This window comes from Moschus berezovskii, chromosome 1 (assembly GCF_049115385.1).
Source record: "Moschus berezovskii isolate FMDL1 chromosome 1, NW_MosBer_1.0, whole genome shotgun sequence".
Lineage (NCBI taxonomy): Eukaryota > Metazoa > Chordata > Mammalia > Artiodactyla > Moschidae > Moschus > Moschus berezovskii.
Window position 1 is genome coordinate 879,158 of NC_142460.1, and position 23,279 is coordinate 902,436.

Consider the following 23,279-nt stretch of genomic DNA (forward strand, 5'->3'; position numbering starts at 1 on the left):
GCATCACTGACATCATGGCCCCCTTTAGGGTGCTCTGAAGGGACTCCTATCACGGTATGCTTGGTCTCCTTGTTCCTAAAGTAAGATGTCTTCTTACTCATTTCTGTGCCAGGTCATTACTGTTCAGTTATTCTCATCTAAAGCTTTTTTATTTTAAATTCTTATTTGCCTATTACCTAGATAAATAGCACTCAAGGAAGGAAGCTGTATTCTCCCTTGAGTCTGTGAACTGGGAGCAGGCTGCCGTTTATCTGGGAATGCAGGCAGCATCTAGGACATTTCTGAGGATGCTTCGAAGGAGCATTGCTGGGAGAGGCTTTTATGGCTAGAAACTTGCAGTTAACCCAAACGCTAGTCTTGTAGTATTGCTAGATGCAAAGAATGCTCCCTATTGTCAGACATAACTACAGAAAGTAAGTGGAACGCTGAGGTAGTTAAGGATCAAATCATTCATTTTTAATTGTATTTGCTGAATATTCACAAGCCTAAGTGTAACACAAAACAGGAATCAAAGTATTGGATTATATTAGTTTCCTGGGGTGCTGTAACAAGTCCACAAGCTGGGTGGCTTAAGAGAACAGAAATTACTTTCTCACGGATCTGGAAGGAGGAGTCTGAGATCCGTGTGTCATAGGGCTGTGCTCTCACAGAAGGCTTGAGGGAAGAGCACTTTCTTGCCTCTTCCCATTTCTGGCGGCTGCTGGCCGTTCATGGCAGTATCTGTCCTGCTCTGCCCTCATTGCCACATGACCTTTCCTCCCTGTCTGTCTCTGTCTCCCCATGTCCTTCTATGAAGACCCATAGCTGGATTTAGGATCTCGGTGGATTTGATGTCATATGTGAGTTATATGACATCATATGCGTGCTAAGTAGTGTCTGACTCTTTATGACCCTATGGACCATGGCCAGCTAGGCTTCTCTGTCAATGGGATTTCCCAGGCAAGACTACTAGAATGGGTTGCCATTTCCGCCTTCAGGGGATCTTCCCCACTCAGGGACTGAACCTGCATCTCTTAGGTCTCCTGCATTGGCCGGAGGTTCTTTACCACTAGTGCCACCTGGAGCTGAGTATTCAGTTCAGTCGCTTAGTCGTGTCCGACTCTTTGTAACCCCATGGACTGCAGCACACCAGGTTTCCCTGTCCATCTCCAACTCCCAGAGCCTACTCAAACTCATGTCCATCCTGTCGGTGATGCCATCCAACCATCTCATCCTCTGCCATCCCCTTATCTTTCCTGGCATCAGCGTCTTTTCCAGTGAGTCGGTTCTTCACAACAGGTGGCCAAAGTATTGGAGCTTCAGCTTCAGCATCAGTCCTTCCAGTGAATATTCAGGACTGATTTCCTTTAGGACTGACTGGTTGGATCTTCTTGCTGTCCAAGAGACTCTCAAGAGTCTTCTCCAACACCACAGTTTAAAAGCATCAATTCTTCGGCGCTCAACTTTCTTTATAGGAGTTGAATATGATCTCAGCTAATTACCTCTGCAAGACCTGATTTCCAAAATAAGGTCACATTCTAAAATTTGTAGTGGACATCAGTTTTGGGAGTCACAAAGAATCAGACACGACTGAGCAACTTTCACTTTCAGTTTTGGGGAAACAGCATTAAATCCACTACAAGATGGATAAAACAAATATTACCCAAAGTCCTTACTTCGTAAATGATGAAGGAAGAAAGTAGGTGAGGATAGAATTACAAAATGGGAAAGAACTTCCAGAGGGCTGTTTAGGCCTTTCATCCCCCAAATCCAGGATAACCCCCAGAAGCGAGAAGTCTGCTTGCCTTCCAGGACAAGGGTGTTGCCATGGCCACTAGGAAGGTACCAACCCCACAGCGTGGCTGCTGTGATTTAAAAGTGATCAGTGGGGGCATGTTCAGACCTTCTGGAAGGGAAAACTCAACCTCTAGTGGCCGGCCTTTCCCATCTCCCCAGAGTTCTACATAAGAAGATGCGGAAAGAGGGAGAAAGGATAGACCTGGAAACAGAGGAAATAGAGTTGACCTGATGGTTTCTGAATAAACGATAGGGATTCCTCTTCAGAGACACATATTCCATCTCTAGGAAATGCCTGGTGTGCAGTGTAAGTTGATCTTTGCCCTGATTGTGCAGGGCAGGTTGCCTCCAAGTACCCTGATAAGGTCACAGAGCAAGTGGTGGAGTCTGATGGGCCTCCTGAGAGGTAGTGCTATTGGCCAGGCTTACAAAATCCCCTGATCTTCCTAGACAATATTTGGCCGCCTCAGGTGGTAAAGAAACTGCCTGCAATGCTGGAGACGTGGGTTCCATCCCTGGGTTGGGAAGATCCCCTGGAGGAGGGAATGGCTACCCACTCCCGTATTCTTGCCTGGAGAATCCCATGGACAGAGGAGCCTGACAGACTACAATCCATGGGGTCGCGAAGGGTCAGACATGACTGGGGGACTCTCACTTTCTGGTACTCTCACTTTCTTGGGGCTTCCCAGGTGGCGCTAGTGGTAAAGAACCCACCTGCTAATGCAGGAGACATAAGAGACTCGGGTTCAATCCCTGGGTCAGGAAGACCCCCTGGGGGAGGGCATGGCAACCCACTCCTGTATTGTTGCCTGGAGAATCCCATGGACAGAGGAGCCTGTCAGGCTACATTTCATGGAGTTGCAAAGTTGGACATGACTGAAGCGACTTAGCATGACAGGCATGGTCGTGCTCTTCCCAGAGGGGCTGATTCATTAGGGTGTTTCACCTCCACACAAAGCTGAACTGAAAACATCCGGAGGCAAGTTCTCCATTCTGCGGTCCCTGATGACTGTACTCCGGTCCACCTCACCACGCGTGGGGCAGTCCTGGGGCTCCATCTGCCCTGCAGGCTCTGTGCAAGTGAGCTTCACTTGCAGAACCACCCGTGAGAGGAGGAGGCAGGGGCCCCAACAAGGAGGCAGGGACTCTAGAGAAGGAGAAAGGGGCCCCAACAAGGAGGCAGGGACTCTAGAGAAGGAGAAAGGGGTCCCGGGAAGGAGGCAGGGGCCCCAGGGAAGGAGGCAGGGGCCCAGGGAAGGAGGCAGGGGTCCCAGGGAAGGAGGCAGGGGCCCAGGAGAAGGAGGCAGGGGCCCAGGAGAAGGAGGCAGGGGCCCAGGGAAGGAGGCAGGGGCCCAGGAGAAGGAGGCAGGGGCCCAGGGAAGGAGGCAGGGGGCCCAGGAGAAGGAGGCAGGGGCCCAGGAGAAGGAGGCAGGGGTCCCGGGAAGGAGACAGGAGCCCAGGAGAAGGAGGCAGGGGCCCTGGAGAAGGAGGCAGGGGCCCAGGGAAGGAGGCAGGGGCCCTAGAGAAGGAGGCAGGGGCCCCAGGGAAGGAGGCAGGGGGCCCTAGAAAAGGAGGCAGAGGCCCCAGGGAAGGAGGCAGGGGGCCCTAGAAAAGGAGGCAGAGGCCCCAGGGAAGGAGGCAGGGGCCCAGGAGAAGGAGGCAGGGGCCCTGGAGAAGGAGGCAGGGGCCCTAGAAAAGGAGGCAGAGGCCCCAGGGAAGGAGGCAGGGGCCCAGGAGAAGGAGGCAGGGGCCCAGGAGAAGGAGGCAGGGGCCCAGGGAAGGAGGCAGGGGCCCAGGAGAAGGAGGCAGGGCCCCAGGGAAGGAGGCAGGGGGCCCTAGAAAAGGAGGCAGAGGCCCCAGGGAAGGAGGCAGGGGCCCAGGAGAAGGAGGCAGGGGCCCTGGAGAAGGAGGCAGGGGCCCTGGAGAAGGAGGCAGGGGCCCTAGAGAAGGAGGCAGAGGCCCCAGGGAAGGAGGCAGGGGCCCAGGAGAAGGAGGCAGAGGCCCCAGGGAAGGAGGCAGGGGCCCAGGAGAAGGAGGCAGGGGCCCTGGAGAAGGAGGCAGGGGCCCTGGAGAAGGAGGCAGGGGCCCTAGAAAAGGAGGCAGAGGCCCCAGGGAAGGAGGCAGGGGCCCTAGAAAAGGAGGCAGAGGCCCCAGGGAAGGAGGCAGGGGCCCAGGAGAAGGAGGCAGGGGCCCAGGGAAGGAGGCAGGGGCCCAGGAGAAGGAGGCAGGGCCCCAGGGAAGGAGGCAGGGGCCCTGGATGGCTGGCTAGCTTTCAGTAACCTGTACAGCTGAGACAGCCTATATACGAATGCAGGTGTATTAGGGTCTCAGGGCTCTTCAGACCTGGACACGAAACAAACTCTCTATTTCTGGGTTTATTTATTCTATTTAATAGATATATTAAATATATTTTAATATTAATATTTATATTTTAAACATTCTTAATAAAACTAGGATGTTTATAAGTGGCAAGTTCTGGGTAGAGAGTGGCGAACATGAGCCCAAGGCCCACTTGAGCAGAGCCTCTCTCTCCACATCTTCCTGGGCTAGGTGATTATGAGAGTCTCCTGGTGGGTAGCACACCTGTAAGCCAGTGGTCCATAGCGTCCCTGAGGGCTCCAGATCTTTCTCTCAGACTCTGGTTCAGGAGGGGCTGGAGGTGACTCAGTCTGAGAATGTTTTCTTACTCCTTGTGGAGGTGAGAAAAGGGAACTCTGCATTCAGGTGGGGGCCCCCAGCCTACACCAGCCCTAGCAAGTGGTCATCTGAGTGACCAGTGGATCTAGCTGTGGGCTGGAGAGTCAAGTGTTGAAAGTTCCAGTGGTCCAGAACCTTCCTAAGTTAGCACAGAGGAGCAGTGGGTGGGATCATGGAGAGCTACCAGCAAAGCAGTGAGAGCCCCCCACTCCCTACCAGGATGACAGCTTTCAGAAACACAAGGACAGAGGCTGAACTTTGGTCGCAAATCCACTGAACTTGCAGTCTGTGTTCTTTGAGGTAGATGACACAGTCATTTTGTTATAGTTGCACGTTTCTCCTATCTGCTTATTGACAGGGACTTGAAGAGCAAAGAATCCTAGGAAACTCATCAGTAACCATTTCCTTGCTGAGGAATAGAGCCTGGGGGCATTCATTTTACAAGTGTTTATTGAATAGCTGGCAAGTCGGTGTGGTGCGTCCTTGCTGAACACAGGTGTTCCAGAGGTGGAAGTTTTGAGTCCTATTGTGCTACCAAGTCTTTTTTCCCTATCTGAAATATGACTTTTTTTTTTAATCTGGAAATATTCAACTCCTACCTTTTTTGGAGTCGGGGCTTCCCTGGTGGTTCAGATGGTAAAGAGTCTGCCTGCAAAGCAGGAGACCCAGGTTTGATCCCTGGGTCAGGAAAATCCCGTGGAGAAGGAAATGGCAACCCACTCCAGTATTCTTGCCTGGAGAATCCCATGGACAGAGGAGCCTAGCAGGCTACAGTCCATGGGGTCGCGAAGTCTCAGACATGACTGAGCAGCTTCACTTACTTACTTTTCTGGTAGCCAGAGAGGCAGATACCCTTAGAGTCTTATGTTAGTGTAGGAAGCTGGCCTTGAGAACTAAATCACAACACTGGAAATGTGGGTAGAGATAGGAGGAAGTTGTTGCTCAGTAGCGAAGTCATGTCTGACTCTCTGAGACCCCATGGACTGCAACATGCCCGTCTCCCAGAGTTTACTCAGATTCATGTCCACTGAGTCAGTGATGCGATCCAACCATCTCATCCTCTGCCGCCCCTGTCTCCCAAGGGTCCTTCCATATCGAAGGCCTTAGGACGAGCCGCCCTCCTTTGGTTGTGGCTCCCCTGCAGAGAAAGAGAGGGGGCCCCTCTGGGTCCTGCGGCCCCCGCCTTCACCTTGGGTAATGACCGAGTGCAGCCCGCACGTGGTTTGAAGGTCATTGGCATTTCCAGAACAGAACAGGGTGGATTGTTCGGGGTTGGGGGCTGGGCCTCAAGATGGAGAGGGCCTGCCTTCCTGGCCTGAGCCCCTTGTCATCTCTTGCCAAGGACGTTTTCCTCCTGACCTGTTTTCTTCCCTGAAGGGTTGTTTTTCTGTAGCATGGTTCAAGCGTTCCGACTAGAATAAGCTTTCATCTTCTTGCTGGAGCATCTTGTCTGTCATTCCATACAGCTCAGCACTTCCTCTCAAACTGCTTTTTTCGTAAACCAGGGCTTTCAGCCAATAGTTTTTATGTCATTGACCTTAGTCATAGCTTGTTGGCATCACTGAGTTGTTCTCACTGAGGTCAGCAAAATATTTATATTTCTTTATTTCTTGTGTCCTTCTAAAACGTTGCAGAGAAACTAAAAAGTAAAAAAATAAATATGATCTTAAATGCCCAGAATAGCAGGCTTGTAAGTCACTTGCAGTTAATTTTGTTACAAACTAAATAATCTTTTTTTTTTTGGTCTGCTTTTTAAACATATGCGTACATCTGGGTCCTAGATTCCTCTTTGATTAGTCTTTCTCGTGAATGTTTAATTTCAATTTACAAAGTAAAAGTGACACCTTTTAAATATACTATAGTAGTGATATGATATATAGGATTCATCTTTGATATAGGACTGAATAAATAGTATACAGCATAAGGAAATTTAAGAATACAGTTGCAATGTATTCTTAATGCATCTTTTATTACTTTGTTGAAGTATAGTTGATTTTCAATGTTGAATTTAATTTCTGCTGTACAGCAAAGCGGCATACATATACGTTCATGATACATGTTTATGTTCATTTTCATATCCTTATCCATTATGGTTTATCATGGGATATTATAGCTGCCTGTGCTATACAGTAGGACGTTGTTGCTTACCCATTCTATATGTAATAGTTTGCATCTGGTAATCCCCAGCCCCCACTCCATCTCTCCCCCTTGTGGTTACTGCCATGGCAACCACAGGTCTGTTCTCTGTGTCTGTGAATCTGTCTGTGTTTTGCAGATAAGCTCATTTGTGTCATGTTTTAGATTCCACGTATGAGTGATATCATGTGTATTTGTCTTTCTCTCTGACCTATTGCTTCGTATGATATCCCTAGGTCCGTCTGTGTCGCTGCAAATGGCATCATTCCCTTCTTTTTAATGGTTGGGTGATATTCTACTCTGTGTGTGTGTGCGTACACACACCACACCTTCTTCATCCATTCATCTATCGATGGATGTTTAGATTGTTTCCGTGTCTTGATTATTGTGAATAGTGCTGCTGCGAGCATAGGGGTGCATGGACCTTTGTGAACTCTATTTTTGTGTGGGCATATGCCCAGGAGTGGGATTGCTGTATCATATGGCATCTTATCTTATTTTATGTCATCCCTGCCACTGTTTTGTGTTTCAGGTACAGAGCCTTCATTTTTATTTTGACATTTTTGCTGTATGCAAGTTTTCACTTATCTCGAAAGCCTATCAGCATAGTTAAGGTAAGAAATCATTCAAAGCACTCGGTTCATTTCCCGCCTGTAATCTCTATAAGGAACAAGTTACTTTAAGAGCCAGTTGTGGGGGAGGGGAGTGTGTGGGAGAGTCGTGAGATAAATGGAGAAAATGGATTGTTTGAGAAGCAAGCTATTTTGCTGCTCTGCTTTTTGGTTTCTCTTTCTCTTGAATTTAAAATCTCTAAAATGGTTTTAGGATTTATAATTTCAGTGGTAGTATATTTTCAGTTATATTCGTTGACCGTTCCAGAATTCTAGATCTTAGTTAAATATCTGTCTTATATGGTGGATTTTCTCTCCAAATATATCTGATCTACAATTGCTCCCCAAATTGCTTCTGTGGTCATTAGGTTTTCATTCTAAGTCTGACAGTGGTTCTGTTTCTCCATTATTCTTAGAACACTGGGTTTCTGTGTGAATGATGGGAGTTATTAAGCAGGCATTTAACTCGACTTGAAGGAAAGGAGATTAAAGTAGACATTCCTACATAATAGCCAGTTATAACTTGCGGGGGAAAGCAGGAATTGGAATGACATCGTTTTACCTGCCGACTGTCAGCAGGCTTGCGTGACTTTCAACTCTTTATGATAGAAGGACGAGGAACTCATCCAGGGCCAAAGAGAGTTCATTTACAGCTCGACTGCCCCCCTCCACCCCACAACCCCCTGTCCCCCCAACCCCCGCTTTCTCCTCGCTGGCGGGGGTGCTGGTCCAGGACTGTAATTCCTCTGACCTTTGTGGTCCTGCATCCTCTGCTTCCCCAGGGGCCTGAGTGCTGGACAGCTGCCCTTGTGGTCTACAGGCCAGTGGCAGCGCCAAGGCTGGTGCTTCTCCGGACAGTTCTGTGCTCCCTGCACTCTAGCAATTCCCACTGGATGTGAAACATAGTCTATTCACCCCAAGGATTCTGCAGTTCCTCCTTGAGCTCTAGTAAGCAGGAATTTCCCCAGCCCTTCAAGTCACTTTTAATATTCTCCCTTTTTTTGATATGCCAAGTTTTAATAACTATGGAAATGTTTGCAGACCTTAAAATGTGGTTTTCAAAAGAGAGAAAGGGACAGGGCAAGAGATGGTGGGCCTTTATCCACTCTACCAGCATCTCTCAAGCCAGTACCAAGGACCAGCCACTGGAAACTTAAATACAACTCCTTCTTGCCTTCCTGGTTAGGGACATAAACATATGACTCAAGAAAAAGGCAAGTTATGAAAATGGGAGAGACAGTTGAAGGGGCCTCAGTTAGTACTGTGGAACTGAAGGAGCTAGAGAGGTCTGGAGCTTTCCTGAGGTTCAGGATCCATCCTAAAAGGCTGGATTTGGATCCTGGGGCCAGCACCTGACATGCTAGGTAGAGGGCAGCCGTCACTCTGCAGCAGCAGTCTGACGGGCGAAGGGCCTGTGTTGGGAATGGGGTAGCCCACAGGTGGGCTGGACCCCAGAAGGTCTCCTTCTGATGGTCACACACATCCCCATGTAGCCAGGGCCACTCTCCTGGCTTCCCTGATGGGGCCTTGGGGCTTAATGATGAGGCGGTCCTGTGAGCAGCTTAGTTGAGTTTTCATCAGTCACAGTAACAGCCACGGGCTGAGCTCCCAGCCTGACCAAGTGCCCGTGTCCTTTGTTTAATATCATCATCACAGTTGTCCTGACAGCGTCCCTTTGAGGAAATTGAGATTCCAGAGCCTAATTCCTCCATGAAGGCTGAGGCCACGCCAGGTGAATTCCATGGGCATCGGCTGACTTCAGGGTCCCTGCTCTTAACCTCATTGGCTCAGGGTCTCTGTTGCCCAGTTGCTCAGTTTTGCCTGACTTTTTGTGACCCAGTGGACTATAGCACGCCAGGCTTCCCTGTCCTTCACCATCTCCCAGAGCTTGCTCAAACTCATGTCCATTGAGTCGGTGATGCCGTCCAACCTTCTCATCCTCTGTTGCCCCCTTCTCCTTCTGCCCTCAATCTTTCCCAGCATCAGTGTCTTTCCCAGCATCAGGGTCTTTCGCAATGAGTCAGTTCTTCCCATCAGGTGGCTGAAGTATTGGAGCTTCACTTTCAGCATCAGTCCTTCCAATGAACAGTCAGGGTCTCAGGGCCTCTAGGGTAGGTTTAAGTACCTGAGTATGTCCACAGCGTCACCCCCAGGTTTTCCTCAACACTCGGATGGTCTGACTCAGCACCTTCAGTGCTCCTGGTTGTGGACTAGCCTAATCAGAGCCCAGGGGCTTCTTGGCCTTCTGAGACGGATGACATGTCCCACTACATGTGATCCTTTGTAATGCCTTACAAGGCTTTTACGTGCCTGATTTAGCTCATCTCATTTATAAACCTAGAGTGGTAATGATCCTGTTGACCCACGGGACAGTTTGAATTATCTCTCACTCATATTTATTAACACATTATGAACAAATAAAAGTATATTTGCTTCCCTAGAATTGATCACCAGGGGCGCTGAATTATATAGTGATTCACATCCTTTCATGTCATTTATAGTGACCTGACATGTCATGTCAGCATGCTGCTGCTGCTAAGTCACTTCAGTCGTGTCCGACTCTGTGCGACCCCATAGACGGCAGCCCACCACACTCCCCCATCCCTGGGATTCTCCAGGCAAGAACACTGGAGTGGGTTGCCATTTCCTTCTCTAATGCATGAAAGTGAAAAGTGAAAGTGAAGTCGCCCAGTGGTGTCTGACTTTTAGCGACCCCATGGACTGCAGCCTACCAGGCTCCTCTACCCATGGGATTTTCCAGGCAAGAGTACTGGAGTGGGGTGCCATTGCCTTCTCTGATGTCAGTATAAGGCTACTCTGTTTAGACTGACTGCTGATATCTGTCATTTTCTCTGATTTTGGTAGATAGCAAAAAGGAAAAATAAGTGATAAAGATGAAAACAGGTCTGGGAGGAGGTGGGGTTACAACCTCGTTCTTTTTTCAGCTGCTCTAAATCTAGCCCCGCCTCCTACCTAGAGGCTGGAGGGACACTTGGTGAGGGACTCTTCCCTGTGGCTCCCTGCCCTGTGCTGGGCCAGAACAAAAGCCTGAAAAAGCAGGGGGTTCTCCAGAAAGCTGCTGGGATCCAGATTCTCCAGGGGGGCAGTGAAACTGACTGATCTGAATGTGAATGTTCAGCTCTCTGCACACACGGGACGAGGAGAAGAAAGCTCTGAAGTCCAGAGGCGGACAGAAAACAAAGCCTGAGGGACTGGAAGTGCACATCTTGGCTTTGGAGAGAAACTTGCTATCTGGAAAGTTCCACTCTTCCTAGTATTTGTATTTAAATAGGATGCACTGCCAGTGAAAATCTCAGCAGTGTCTTTGGTAATTGAATTAAATAACCTTAGAGTTTATATGGGCTTCCCAGTTGGCACTAGTGGTAAAGAACCCAGTTGCCAATGCAGGGGATGTAAGAGACTCGGGTTCGAGCCCTGGGGTGAGAGGATCCCCTGGAGGAGACACAGCAGCCCACTCCAGTATGAAAAGAATGTCCAAGGATTAATTACCAAAGTGTGAAAAAGATAACATTTTTAAGCCACTATAATCAAATTGTTATGGTATTGCATGAAAACAAACAAGGAGGTCAGTAGAATAGTATAGAAAATACTGTAGAAACACAGTAGAATGGTGACGGAGGTGATGGGAAAAGTATAATTCATCTAATTGGTGATTCATCTGGAAGCTTCATAATATTGAACCTTTATCATATAAAATAGATGGATGAATTAAAGGTTTAAATGTGAAAAATAAAAAGTACAAATCCAAGAACAAGATCACGTCCATTTCAGGGGTGTAGAGTGGGGAAACCCAAAACAATAATGGACGGGGTGGCTGAAGAGGCAGTTCACAGACGAGGGATCTGAACTTCAGGAGCTGCACTAGCTGTGTGCGAGCTGGCTGATGTTTACAAGTGCGAGTTCAAGTAACAGTGCGTCACCTTATACCCACTAATGGGCAAAGCATATAAGACAGGGACAGCCCTTGCCAGATGTGAAGGGTTTGCAACGTTTTGGAAAGGGTCTGGGTGACACCTGCTGACATTAAAAATGCTTGTCCTTCAGTTCCTGCCGCTGGGAACTTTGTCCATAAAAATAAAAGCACTTAGGAATACTGGCATAAACATCTTTATTGTAGCCTTATTGGCAATAAAAAAAAAGGGAAAGGGGGGAGGAAAAACCCTGGCTGTTATGTGAACTTAATCAGCAGGTGAAAGGTTGAATAAATTATAGTAAATTCATATTCTGATGTGTACAACTACTTTAAAAATTAATTAGAGCAAAATCAGTTGATGCAGAAAAATTCCTCGGAGGTATTTTTGAGTAACAAGGGCGAAAGTGTACGTAAGTCCATGTAGAATGATCCCATTAAACAGTAGACAGTGACCCCAGGGCCTCCCTGTGTATTTCTGAACACCTGTATAAGTCGGTGTGTGTCTGCGCATGCAGGTGGGCGTCTTCATGTGGCACCTGTGACGCAGCCGAGCTGACCACCACCAGGTGCTGTTGTCAGTGGGGCACCGCTGGTCTCTTCTCCCTGCTCGGAGCACTGTCTCGTCCACTCTTGCCGCTGTAACGAAACCCCACAGACTGGATGGCTGTGAACAGCAGACATTTCTTGCTCATGGTCCTAGAGTCTGGACTTCCCGAGTCATGGTGCCAGCATCATCAGTTTCTTCCAGCATGCAGACAGCCACCTCATATCTTCATATGCTGGAAGGCTGAGGCGCTCTCTGGGGTCCTTTTTTCTTTTTTTAAATCTTATTTAGTTTTAATTGAAAGATAACTGCTTTGCAATATTTTGTTGGTTTCTGCCTATATCAGCATGAATCAGACATCTGTTCCCTCCCTATTGAGCCTCCCTCCCACCTCCGATATCTCACCCCTCTAGGTTGTCACAGAGCACTGGTTTGAGTCATTCAGCAAATTCCCACTGGTTGTCTATTTTACGTAGGGTAATGTATATGTTTCCATGCTAGAGTAGTGTGGGGGTTCCTTTAAAAGGCACTAACCCCATTTATGGACTTCCCTGGTGGCTCAGACGGTAAAGCGTCTGTCTACAACGCGGGAGACCCGGGTTCGATCCCTGGGTTGGGAAGATCCCCTGGAGAAGGAAATGGCAACCTACTCCAGTACTCTTGCCTGGAAAATCCCATGGACAGAGGAGCCTGGTAGGCTACAGTCCGTGGGGTCACAAAGAGTCGGACACAACTGAGCAACTTCGCTGTCTATAACCCCATTTATGAGGGCTCCACCCTCATGACCATCACCTCCTACAGGCCTCCCCTCCTGACACCATCACCTCAGGGGTTAGGTCTGAACAGGTGAATTTGGGGGGACACCAATGCTCAGGGCAGAGCGGGCACCAGAACTGTCACTTCTCTTCTAGGACTGCTTTTCGATAATGCTTGCAAGAGTTCTCTTAACCCAGAGCTTTATAACAGGAGCGTGAAGGACTAGTTAGCATACATGGACCCACACAACCTAACGACCTCTGGAAAGTTTTCTAAACATGTGCATTTGGTGTAGGTTATGTACACACTTGTATGTGCACATGCACGCATCTTTTACACACACACTAAACTGCACGTGTGATCCAAAGGTGGAATGAAGCTGACACAGCCCCATCCTCCTGATGAGGCCCGAGTCCCCCGCTTGATTCCTGCCCCCCCCACCCCACTGTCACCTGTCAGCATCTTCTGGACCCCTTCCTGATTCCCCCTGGGTTATCTCCTCCGTTAGAATGAGCAGCTTCGAGGAGGCCTTGACCAAAGAACCCAAGAGCAAACCCATGCTTTTGGAATGAATGAGCAAATACAGTTTCTCAGGGTGTAGTTGCTCAGGTTCAGAGTTTAGAGCATAGAGTCTTCGTTAATGTGCATTTATATAAAAGACAATTATGCCTAAATGGCTGATGGGCCGGTGCATGTGCCCCTCCCCCACACAGTGCTTTTTGATGTCATGGCTGTTCTCTGCCTCCTTCCCTCATGCTGATAACCTGTCTTCTCTTGCTCCCTACCCCCCACCTGCCAATCACTGTGGCAGTTCATTTTGTTTTGTGGTTTATTTTGCTGTTCCCGTTCCATTGTGCATCACACAGACATTTATTAAACAGTCATGAGCCCCGAGTACCAAGAATGTTCCATTCTGCTCCTCCTCCCTTGGCGTTTCACAACTCTTATTTCTCAGCTGCCACATTGTCTTCTGATTGATCGACTTTTAATAACTACCTGCTGTGTTTTGATTAATTTTGTGTGTAAAAAATTTGCAAAGGAGACTGCCTTTATGAAAACAGAAGACTAGCTCCCCCCCTCCACCCAAATGATTTTATAATATGGTAAGAATCAGTTCACCTGGTGAGTTTGTTTTGTTTTTACAAACTAAGATAATCTTAGTTTTATTAATCCTTATCTTCCTGCAAACACCAAGTTTAGGGAATATCCTCAGAACTCATTATACTCAAGTAACCTTCAGTCTTTTCTTGCTTTTGCTTCAGCTTTTCCATGGGGTGGGGTGGAGATTGCATTTCTCATGTGAAAGCCGGGGGAGAAGGGAGCTGAATGGGAGGAGGGGCAGCTGGAGGCGCCAGGGTGCCTCAGTGTGGGTGGTCCCCAAGCTCACAGCTTAGCCAGTTTCTGAGTCCTTCTGAGGACCGAGCACCCCGGGAGGAGCTCTCCACACACTTCCACCTGCTCCATCTTTACAGCAGCGCTGTACCTTTACAGCAGCGCTGGGGTGGGCTGCACTGTGCTGGCTCCATAACGGACAGTGGGAGCTCACCTCCCGTGACTCGGCCGAGGCTGGAAGTCGGAACAGCGGCACCCAGATCCTGGCTCAGAGGCTGTGCCCCTGACCAGCAACACCAAACCAAAACAGGAACCCTCTCCTGCTTGTTGATGAAACAAAAATGGGTACTTTCTAGTCCTTTCCCTCCCCTGCGGATGGTGAAAGAGGGTGTGGACCTGCAGTGGGAGCTGCATCTACAGGGGTCCTCTTGGCAGACTTCCGTGAGAGGCGTGTGTTAGAACCCCACATCAGCCTTGCTCACAGGCCCCCGCCCCCCCCCCCCCCACACACACATAGCCTACAGGGTCCTCGCATCCTGCCTGGGGCTCCTTCAGTGAAAGGTGAACAGGCAGCATCGGCAGCACCTCTAGACCTGGCCCTGACGGCTCCCAAGCATCACGGGAAGCTGGGCAGACACACCCAGCTCCTGAGGGCAAAGACGGAAGATGCTTGTATCAGGTGTTGGTGGGGGTGGAGAAAGGCAGGGCTGCAGGCTCCCAGGCCCCGTCCCAAGTTCACAGTCATGCCCCCATTTTCTAACGTGGCCCAAGGGGGCCCGAGGACCCACTCCTGGGAGGATGAGCTCAGCTCAGGAAGGCTCTTTGCTGCGTGTTACCTTGAGTCTGGAAAGCAGAACCTTGGCTAGTTTTAGGGACATGTTTATATTATAGGAGGACAAACCAATGATGACGACAAAGCCATGTGACCAGAGTCACTGGGTCCTGTGTGCCAGACCAGGTCTCAGGGGTGTGTGTCCGTGTAAAATCAGGAGGTGTCCGCTCTGGCTAACTACGGACCTGGCCAGGCGGCCTCTTAAAGGACATCAGCCTCTTTGGTGACTCCCTTCTGAAGAGACAGGGTGTCCACGAGGCGAAGGTGGTGGACAGGCCTCCTGGCTGCCCCCACCTGGTGGGCTGGGGTCCAGTCCACTGCAGTCCTGCAGCCGTGTGTCTTGACCCCGGGATAGACGCCCCTGCCAGGGCCCCCTTCCCGACATCCCCCAGGCCTGGCCCCTTTAGGACCTCTGCTCCCCCGAGGGCCACCTCCCTGGCCTTGAGGACACCTCCCTTCTACCCTCACTCATACCCGACTGATTGGTTCATCTGAGCCACGTGTAGCGAAAACCCCAGAAAGCCCACAGCAGGAAAGAAGTGGGAGCCGGGGGCCATCTGGGGAGGGACACTGTGTGACCCCCTAGGCTGCCTGGCAGATGCATGGAGTCCTGTCTGCCACTCCTTGTGTTTCAAGGAACAAGTCGCCTGTTTCAGGTCCCCATACCACGATGGCCAGGGCTGCCATATGGCACTTTTCTGAACATGCGTGTTCCTCCCTAAGGAACACCCTGAGCTGGTTTTGGGCATGTTTTTGAGATACAGTTTGCACAAAGTAAAGTCTACAGACCTCAGTGTCTGACCTGGCAGACATTTATATGCTCACCCAGAAGTCATCCCCCAGGTTGAGGTCTGGCCCCTGTCCAGCTCTCGAGGGCTCCCTGTGCCTGGTCCCCATCATGACCCCACCGTCTCTAGGTGACCACGATCCTCTCAATGTCACCTGGATTCTTTTCCCTCCTCCTGAGCTCGTGAGCAGAGTCCTCCCATGTGTGCTCCTCTGTGTAAGGCTTATTTTGAGATTCAGCCTCGTATGGACCTGAAACTTGTTTCAATGATATAAATACAGCAAGATGGATCCATGCATCTGTTTTGGGCACGTGGTCCTGGGTGCGGCCCGGCTGCTCTGAGCAGTGGTCTCTGGGTGGTCGTACGGGCTGTGCTGGCCGTGTCTGTGCTTAGGAGGGGCTGGGCACTGGGGAGCTTGGGAAAGGTCCTCATCAGCAGACATACGGTGGGTCTTGCAGAGACACTGCCCCGGGGTGCCTTATCCCCTGAGAACGCAGTCACCCTAGGATGGCTGTCCCCATGCTGCACCCCTGAATCCCACTGAATTCTCTCTCTCTCTCTCTGGCTTATGTCCACCCCACGGGTCCATTCCCAGGGTGAATTGCACAGCTACTGCACGGCTTCAAATGATGGGAAAGTCAGATTCAACAGCCAGAGCCAGAAAGCCAGAGATGCCCCTGCTCACCAGCTCCCAGACAATGGGACCGACTGCGGCTGGGCCCCGTTCGGTGAGTTCTCCGTCTGTTCCCCAGCCCCCACCCCTGCCCCCATGCTCACCCCAAAGGCTTCATCCACAGGTGAAGACCCCAGAGCTGGCTGGCTGGCCAGGCTCCCCTGGCCCAGCTGATCTTAGCCACAGTAACGATGCCCTTGGATAGCTGCAGCCATGCCTCTAGTTGCAAACTGGTCCCTCCTCCCAGCAAACCAGCCTCCCGCCTTCAGCTGCTGCTGTGTCTCCAGTGCCCATGTGTAGGGTTGGCCCTTATTGCAGGGGTTCCAAGCCTCCAGGACCTACTGCCTGGTGATCAGAGGTGGAGCTGGTATAATAATAATAGAGACAAAGGGCAAATAAACGTAATGCGTTTGAACCATCCTGAAACCATTCCCCATCCTGGTCCGTGAGGAAATTATCTTCCATGAAACCAGTCCCAGGTACCCAAAAGGTTGGGGAACGCTGGGTTAGTGATTAAATCTACTGAAGGTCAGGCTTCCCAGGTGGCGCTAGTGGTAAAGAACCTTCCTGCAAAGCAGGAGACATAATGAGATATGGATTCGATCCCTGGGTTGGGAAGATCCCCTGGAGGAGGGCTTGGCTACCACTCCAGTATTCTTTCTTGCTTGGAGAATCCCATGGACAGAGAAGTGTGGCAGTCCATCAGGTCCATAGGGCCGCCAAGAGTCGGACACAACTGAAGCACCTTAGCATACATGCACTACTGAAGGTCATTTGCAGGTTGCACTTGTCAAAGCTGGAAGTCAGGACTGACAGGGCATAAGCTGTGGGCGGAAACAAGAAAGCTGTGCTGTGGGGCTGGCCAGGGCAGGACTGAGGGGGTTGGTGCTGAAGCAAAGCCAGGGTAGTGTGAAACGGAACGAATAAACTGCAGGCTCACCCCAGCGATTGGGATTTGACCTGATGGGAGGATATTTATGGAACAATAATTTGCAACGTGGCGACTTTATTTCCCATTGCTGCGTTTTCTGTGTTACCATCTGAGGACACCACCCAGCCCTAGCGAGCAGAAGTCAGTATTTCACTGCCCCTCTCCTGAACGTACACTGACATTTAGTGAAGGCTAAGCAACACTCTCGCTCTCCCGTTGCTTCTCGACCCGTGTAGATCAGGACAACTATCAGCAGCTGCTCGGAGCGCTGGACTACTCCTTCCTGTGCGCGTACGCCATCGGCATGTACCTGAGGTAGGTCTGACTGGGACCGCACGACCCAGCTGGTCCGCTGGGTGCAGAGTGAGGCTCAGGCATGCTGAAGATGCGGCCCGGTCCGCAGGTGGATCCACAGGTGGTCCTCTCATCTCTTCTCAGAGATGAGGTGAGGTGGGAGCCAGCGCACGCCCCAGTGTCCTGCTGACCCGGCAGACCGTCCTCAGATGGCTTATCCTGGCCCGGGGTTAGACACACGGTGAACCCTGCAGGGACCTGGTCACTCTGGAGCAGGGTGCTGGCAGCTCCCCACTCAGCGAGCCCGGCAGAGTACCCTCTCCTCTGGTTTCAGGGGCTGTCATCTGTTTACTAACCTGCCTGGCGTCAGAGCAGTTCACATGGGGTGTGCCTGATGTGTCCACTGGATGCCCAGCCCAGTCGGACCAACGCCTCCCCTGCCTGCCAGAGGCCATCCTGCCCGGCAGTTGAGGGTGTGGACTCCAGGGACACGTTGCTGGAATTTGATCCTGGCTTTGACTACTCACTCAGGTGACTTTGGACTAGTCACTGCACCTCCTCAGGCCTCAGTTTCCCCTTTACAAAACTGGGGAACCAGTAGTTCTTAACTCACAGAGGTGTGAGGAGAGTTGAGTTAGTATATGTAAGATGCTCAGAAGAGGGCCTATCTGTGTTCCCAGCATCTGTTACATATGATCATTATTACTCGATTCTTGATCCAGTTCTGAAGTGGCCTAAGAAGGTGGTAAATGTTAGCAGGTATAGGATATGTGATTGGCCAATTAAAAGTGGCTATTGTGTCAGTCCAACCAGGTTTAACAAAAAAAAAGAAAAGGCTTATAGGGACCAAGGCCTTTAGTCCAAAGAGACTTTTGTTCAGAGAGAGAGATTTTAGAGCTTTGAGGATCTCTGGTTTCCCTATACATGTTTACCTTCTTTGCTGAGACCCACCTGGACTGTGTTATTATCCAGCCCTGGGCCCCACCCCCCCAGCTCAGGACCCTGTGGGTGGCTGGGTGTCTGGTGCCCAGACAGGCAGTTTCTGCTGAAACCCCGTGTTGAACTTGCACATCTGTAGAGCAGCAGGGCTTGTCTGAGCGTGGCTCAAATAATAGCAGACGCAGAACAGAACGCGAGCCCAGCCTCAGAGAAGGACAGGGGGCAGGCTCCTGAGGGCCTCGACTGTAACCAGCCAATCAGCCATATCCTACCCTGGGGTCGAATGTTTATGATCTACAGACTACAGTTTTCCTGGACATCAATAATCAATAATATAAAAAGACCCAAAGGTTGAGTGTTTTTCTGTTACTGGAAAACCAGTGTTTAAATGTGGTTCTCAGCTGGGAGTGACTGGAGCCACTGCTGGTTTTCTCAGCTGGAGAAGGGGTCGCTGCTGGCATTGAGTAGTCAGAGACCCAGGTTCTGCCCAGTGTGGGACAGGACCCAGGACAACCCCTCACCACAAAGAATTACCCTCCCAAGTTGCCAGGGGTGCTGAGGCTTAAAAGCCTGGTTTGAATAAAGTGGTTTTATCATTGCTTATTTATTGGCAAAGATGGTTCTTCATGCACTTCGCCAACAAAGGCTATTATGAAATAATATTACTTTATTATGAAATACTGTTATTTATTTCATAATGACCTAATGTAAAATTCACAGTAGACTCGTGACTCGAGGGTTTACTGCTTCCTTGTGTGGTCTTTCAGTGACCCTATGGCACATGGCTAGTGATGTGGACGGTGCTGGTTTAACAGATTAATCAGACACAGTGGCACCTGCGTTGACCCAGCTCGATGCTGGCAGCTTCAAGCAGGGGTGGTGTGGCTTTCATTACCTGTAGGAGCCTGATAAAATGTGGAATGCTGCCCCTTCTGTTAGGTCTTTTCTCTAAGTACTTTTAAACAGAGACCAAATTGAGGCTCAGTATTGTCTAGCAAGACTGGAGGAAAGCCCAGCAATGGCAGTAACTCTCTGGAGGCCCATCTGACTCTGCACTTGCTCTGTGAACTTGGACACCCCAGCCAACCCCCCCAGGGACATGGCTCCTCTTCTCTGAAGTGAGCAAGATGAAGTAGATCATTCCTTTAGCTCTAGGGTGCTCTCAAGTTTGTACGTGATCAGGTTTCTACTCAGCTTGAAATTTGACCTGAATGCTGTTTATAATTTTCAATCACTTCCTCTGTTTTCGTATTTAAAAGGTCACTTACATGATACTGGGTAGATCTTTTTTTTTTTTTTTTTTGGTAAATTCAGAAGGGTTCTTGAGATGAAAGACCAGAATTTTGGAGTTTGTTCCCAGGGGAGGCAGGTGTCACTCTTCATTACGTTTCATGTTTATCTGACTCATAGAATGATTGCGTGGAGGAAAGTGAGACCCATAGGGTTGAGTGCAAAAGGCTCATAATCGTTAATGATTGTTCTCTGGCTTTTTTATTCACTTAATAAGTGACAACATAAGGCTGTTCCATGGTGACATTTCCTACAGGGCAGTAGTAAAGACTGTTTCCTCTGGCATTGGCCAGCGTGGTATGATGGTGGTAAAAACCTGTTAAATATATATGCCCTGGTATGAAACTGGAAGCTTTTACCCTCCCCAGGAGCACCAGAGCTATTTTATTGCGCAACCACCACCTGCCAGGTGCTTAACCAAATTTACTTGTTTGAGCACCTAGGTAGCTCTAGGAAGCAGTTCTCCCGAAAGATTAGCTCTTTATTGAGTCATCCTGTTGTTTAGGAGGATGGAGCATGGAGACTCTGCCCCCATGTTTCAGGCTTTGCCTTAAAGAAAAGGCTCTGTCAGTCTTTAAACCAGATCACAGTGGTTAAGGCAGGAGGGTCGTCAGCAGGGCCCCTTTCGCTGCTCATGCACAGGCTGGCTGCCAACCAGAGGGTCGAGAAACTTGCTTAAGGTCACAGGTGGTCCCTTTTCCTGCCACCTGCCTACAATCCAACAGTTGGAACTTTAAAACACTATGTATTCCCTGGCTATTGTTTTTATATAAAACAGGATTAAGCCAGCAGGACAAGTTTTTCGGTTTTTTCCCTCTGGCAGTCATCCTTTCTGTCAGAGTGCTGCAATTTTATTATTTGACAGTGACTTCTACTCTAAATAGAAAGTCTTAAAGGATGTTGTGATTTCTGGTGAATAAATGCTCCATTGAGAAATAATTGTGATTAAAACTTCCTGGAAATTGGAGTGCTTTCAAGTTCTAAAAGCTCAGAGAACAGCATGAAAGCATCCGGAAAGCAATGGCCAGGTTATTTACCTTATGGGTGTGTTTATTTTCTCATGTTTGTCTTTCTTTTTTCTCCATCCTCAGTGGCATAATAGGGGAACGCCTTCCCATCCGGTGTTACCTAACCTTCGGGATGCTGGCCAGCGGTGCCTTTACTGCCCTGTTTGGGGTAGGGTACTTCTACAACATCCACAGTTTTGGGTTCTACGTGATAACTCAGGTGAGGTCTGGTCCATGGCTCACCACATGTTGGGTTTCCACCATGAGCTGAATGGGGTGTCCATGTCACCTCTGCCAAGAGAGAAGGCGGCGGAGGAAGGGAGAGGGGGCAGAGCTGTGTCCTGTCTGAAGTCAGGGTCAGCGCTGGACCACACGGCCCCTTTTCTCTCCTCTGCTCTGAGATGCCAGCAGCCACGAAGTGTTACTTAGTGTCAGGAGTTGCCACTTGAAGAATCCTGTTTGTTTTTACCCCAGCGGGGGGACTGGAGCATGAAGCTCTGTGAGTCCTTCTGCCTTCGTTTGGATGCGTTTGAGATGCTCTGTCCTGTCACAGATTTGACTGCCCCAGAGTTGGGGGATATGGGTGTGGCAAGGGGAGGAGAAGGTTGAGGAGCCTTGGGGGCAGTCAGTGGGGATGAAAAGTGAGGGCCTGACAGAACTGCAGGGGATCGAGGGCCAGACGGGCCTGCGGCTGGCCCCTTCTAGCAGGCCCAGTGCTGCCTGGAACACTCGGCTCTGCCCCTGCCAGTAGCCCTGTGGATAATACTGACCGGACATGGAAAAGCACTCAAAGCAATGATGCTCAACTTCTGAGGCTCTCCAGAGAGCCCAGGAGGATGATCTAAGATCATGGGGCAAATTGTATGTAATTTGCTCTTAAAACTGTCACCGCAAGACTTGAAAGAATTTGGCTGTTTTTGTTACCAAAGTGATGTACACTTTATAATAATACAGAAAATTAGAATTCCCCAGAGTCGCAGAATGTTCCTGGAGGTAAGGCTGAGCCTGTTGGCCCCCAAGGCCAGACCAGCGGCTCCCAGGCCACCTCCTGGAGGCCAGTCGTTCCCTGCGGAGGTTGGAGGAGACTGGAGGTGGGACCTTGCTTTGAGTTGCCTCCTAAAGCTGCCCCTGAGGCCGCTGAGATGAAAGCAAAGCCAGTTGTCAATACACTTCCTAAGTCCCTTCTTCCAGGGAAAGCTCAGGGCACTCTTGGCCAAGTGGAGAATGTTTCTCCAGTTGCCAGGTCAAGGTTATGCGCATTTCAGTGGAGCCTTAGCAACCATACCTTCTTGATGGTGGAAGAAGGGAAAATGTGCAATTTATAAGCCACATTTGTGGTTTCATCACAGTTCTATAAAATGGAGAAGGTTTTTCTCTTTTTATAAAGTTTTAGGTTGGAAAGACACTGGACAGCTTGGCCCCAAGCTGTTCATCTCTCAGCAAGAGATTTTCTTTTCTTTCTTCTCTCTGCTTATTCTAAAATTTTCATAGTGGGCACACATTACTCTCATAATAAGGTATGTACATGTGTGCTCAGTGGCTCAGTCATGCCTGACTCTTTGCGACCCTATGGACTGTAGCCCGCCAGGCTCCTCTGTCCATGGGATTATCCAGGCAAGAATACTGGAGTGGGCTGTCATTTCCTTCTCCAATATATATACATATATATACGGCTTCCCTGGTGGCTCAGTGGTGAAGAATGTGCCTGTAATGCAGGAGACCTGAGTTCATTTCCTAGGTTGGGAAGACCCCCTGGAGTAGGAAATGGCAACCCACTCCAGTATTCTTGCTCGGGAAATCCCATGGACAGAGGAGCCTGGCAGACACAGTCCATGAGGTCACAAACAGTCAGACATGATCGAGCAACTGAGCACACATATGCATATATATAGTTAAAATACACATTTGGCTATCAAAGCTCCCATCGAATGGGTTTGTGCCCCTTCTTCCTGTGAGGGTCCCTGCTGTGCACCCAAGTGCTAAGCACGGGCTCTCTCAGTGTGCGTGTCCCCCTCAGTGGTCCTCCCCTTTGCTGTCTGTTGCAGATCATCAATGGACTTGTGCAGACCACCGGCTGGCCCAGCGTTGTCACCTGCCTTGGAAACTGGTTTGGAAAAGGCAGGTGAGGAAGGCAGCCTATTTCCAGCAGCTTTCATTCTTCTGATGAAAACTAGACCACTTTATTTTTAGTTTTTCTTCAGATTGATTACAGAAAAATCACCTTAGTCTACTCTATGAGATAAGATGCTTGAAACCTCTGGGACTTGAGGGTCTGAAATTCAGATGGGCCTTGGTCCCAGGAGATGCCCGTCGTCGTGGGCGGGGTAGAGTTTGAGTCACCCTCACAAGCCCACCAAGCAGCCCGGGCTTTACCTGGCCTCCCAGGAACCTGGAAGAAATCAGTCAGGGCCTCGCCCCAGGCCTTTGGAAGCAGAAGCTACATACTCACAGACTGGAAGGTACAGGGAAGTGTTGGCAGGTCCTATCAAGGTCGCCCAGCACGTGGTAGCAGAGCTGTACTCACTTCTGGACCTGACTGCAGTCAGAGGCCATCCTAATGTTCGTATGACACACAGCACAGCCAGGACCATGATTAGAAAGTGATTGGAGATGCTGGACAACGTGGGCAAGCTGAAACAGGAAACCCACTCATCCAGCTTTATTTAGCCATGTTCATCTGGCGGCTTCATCAGCATGAACTTTTGTTAACAAGATGTTTCATCAGATGATTGTATTCAG

At 49.7% G+C, this 23,279-nt stretch overlaps 1 protein-coding gene across 7 annotated transcripts in view; it reads left to right on the forward strand.

The window, feature by feature from the left end:
• SLC37A1 (solute carrier family 37 member 1) overlaps nt 1-23,279 on the forward strand; it is a 103,107-nt gene that overhangs the window by 39,472 nt on the left and 40,356 nt on the right. For 6 of the 7 annotated variants that reach the window (XM_055414509.2, XM_088834630.1, XM_088834626.1 and 3 more), the window contains exons 3-7: nt 7,142-7,223; nt 16,002-16,134; nt 17,247-17,325; nt 20,625-20,760; nt 22,586-22,662. In XM_055414509.2, the coding sequence (XP_055270484.2) occupies nt 7,142-7,223; nt 16,002-16,134; nt 17,247-17,325; nt 20,625-20,760; nt 22,586-22,662 (507 nt within the window). Of the gene's footprint in view, nt 1-7,141; nt 7,224-16,001; nt 16,135-17,246; nt 17,326-20,624; nt 20,761-22,585; nt 22,663-23,279 lie in introns of those variants that run through there. The other variant, XM_088834635.1, reaches the window with a different exon arrangement.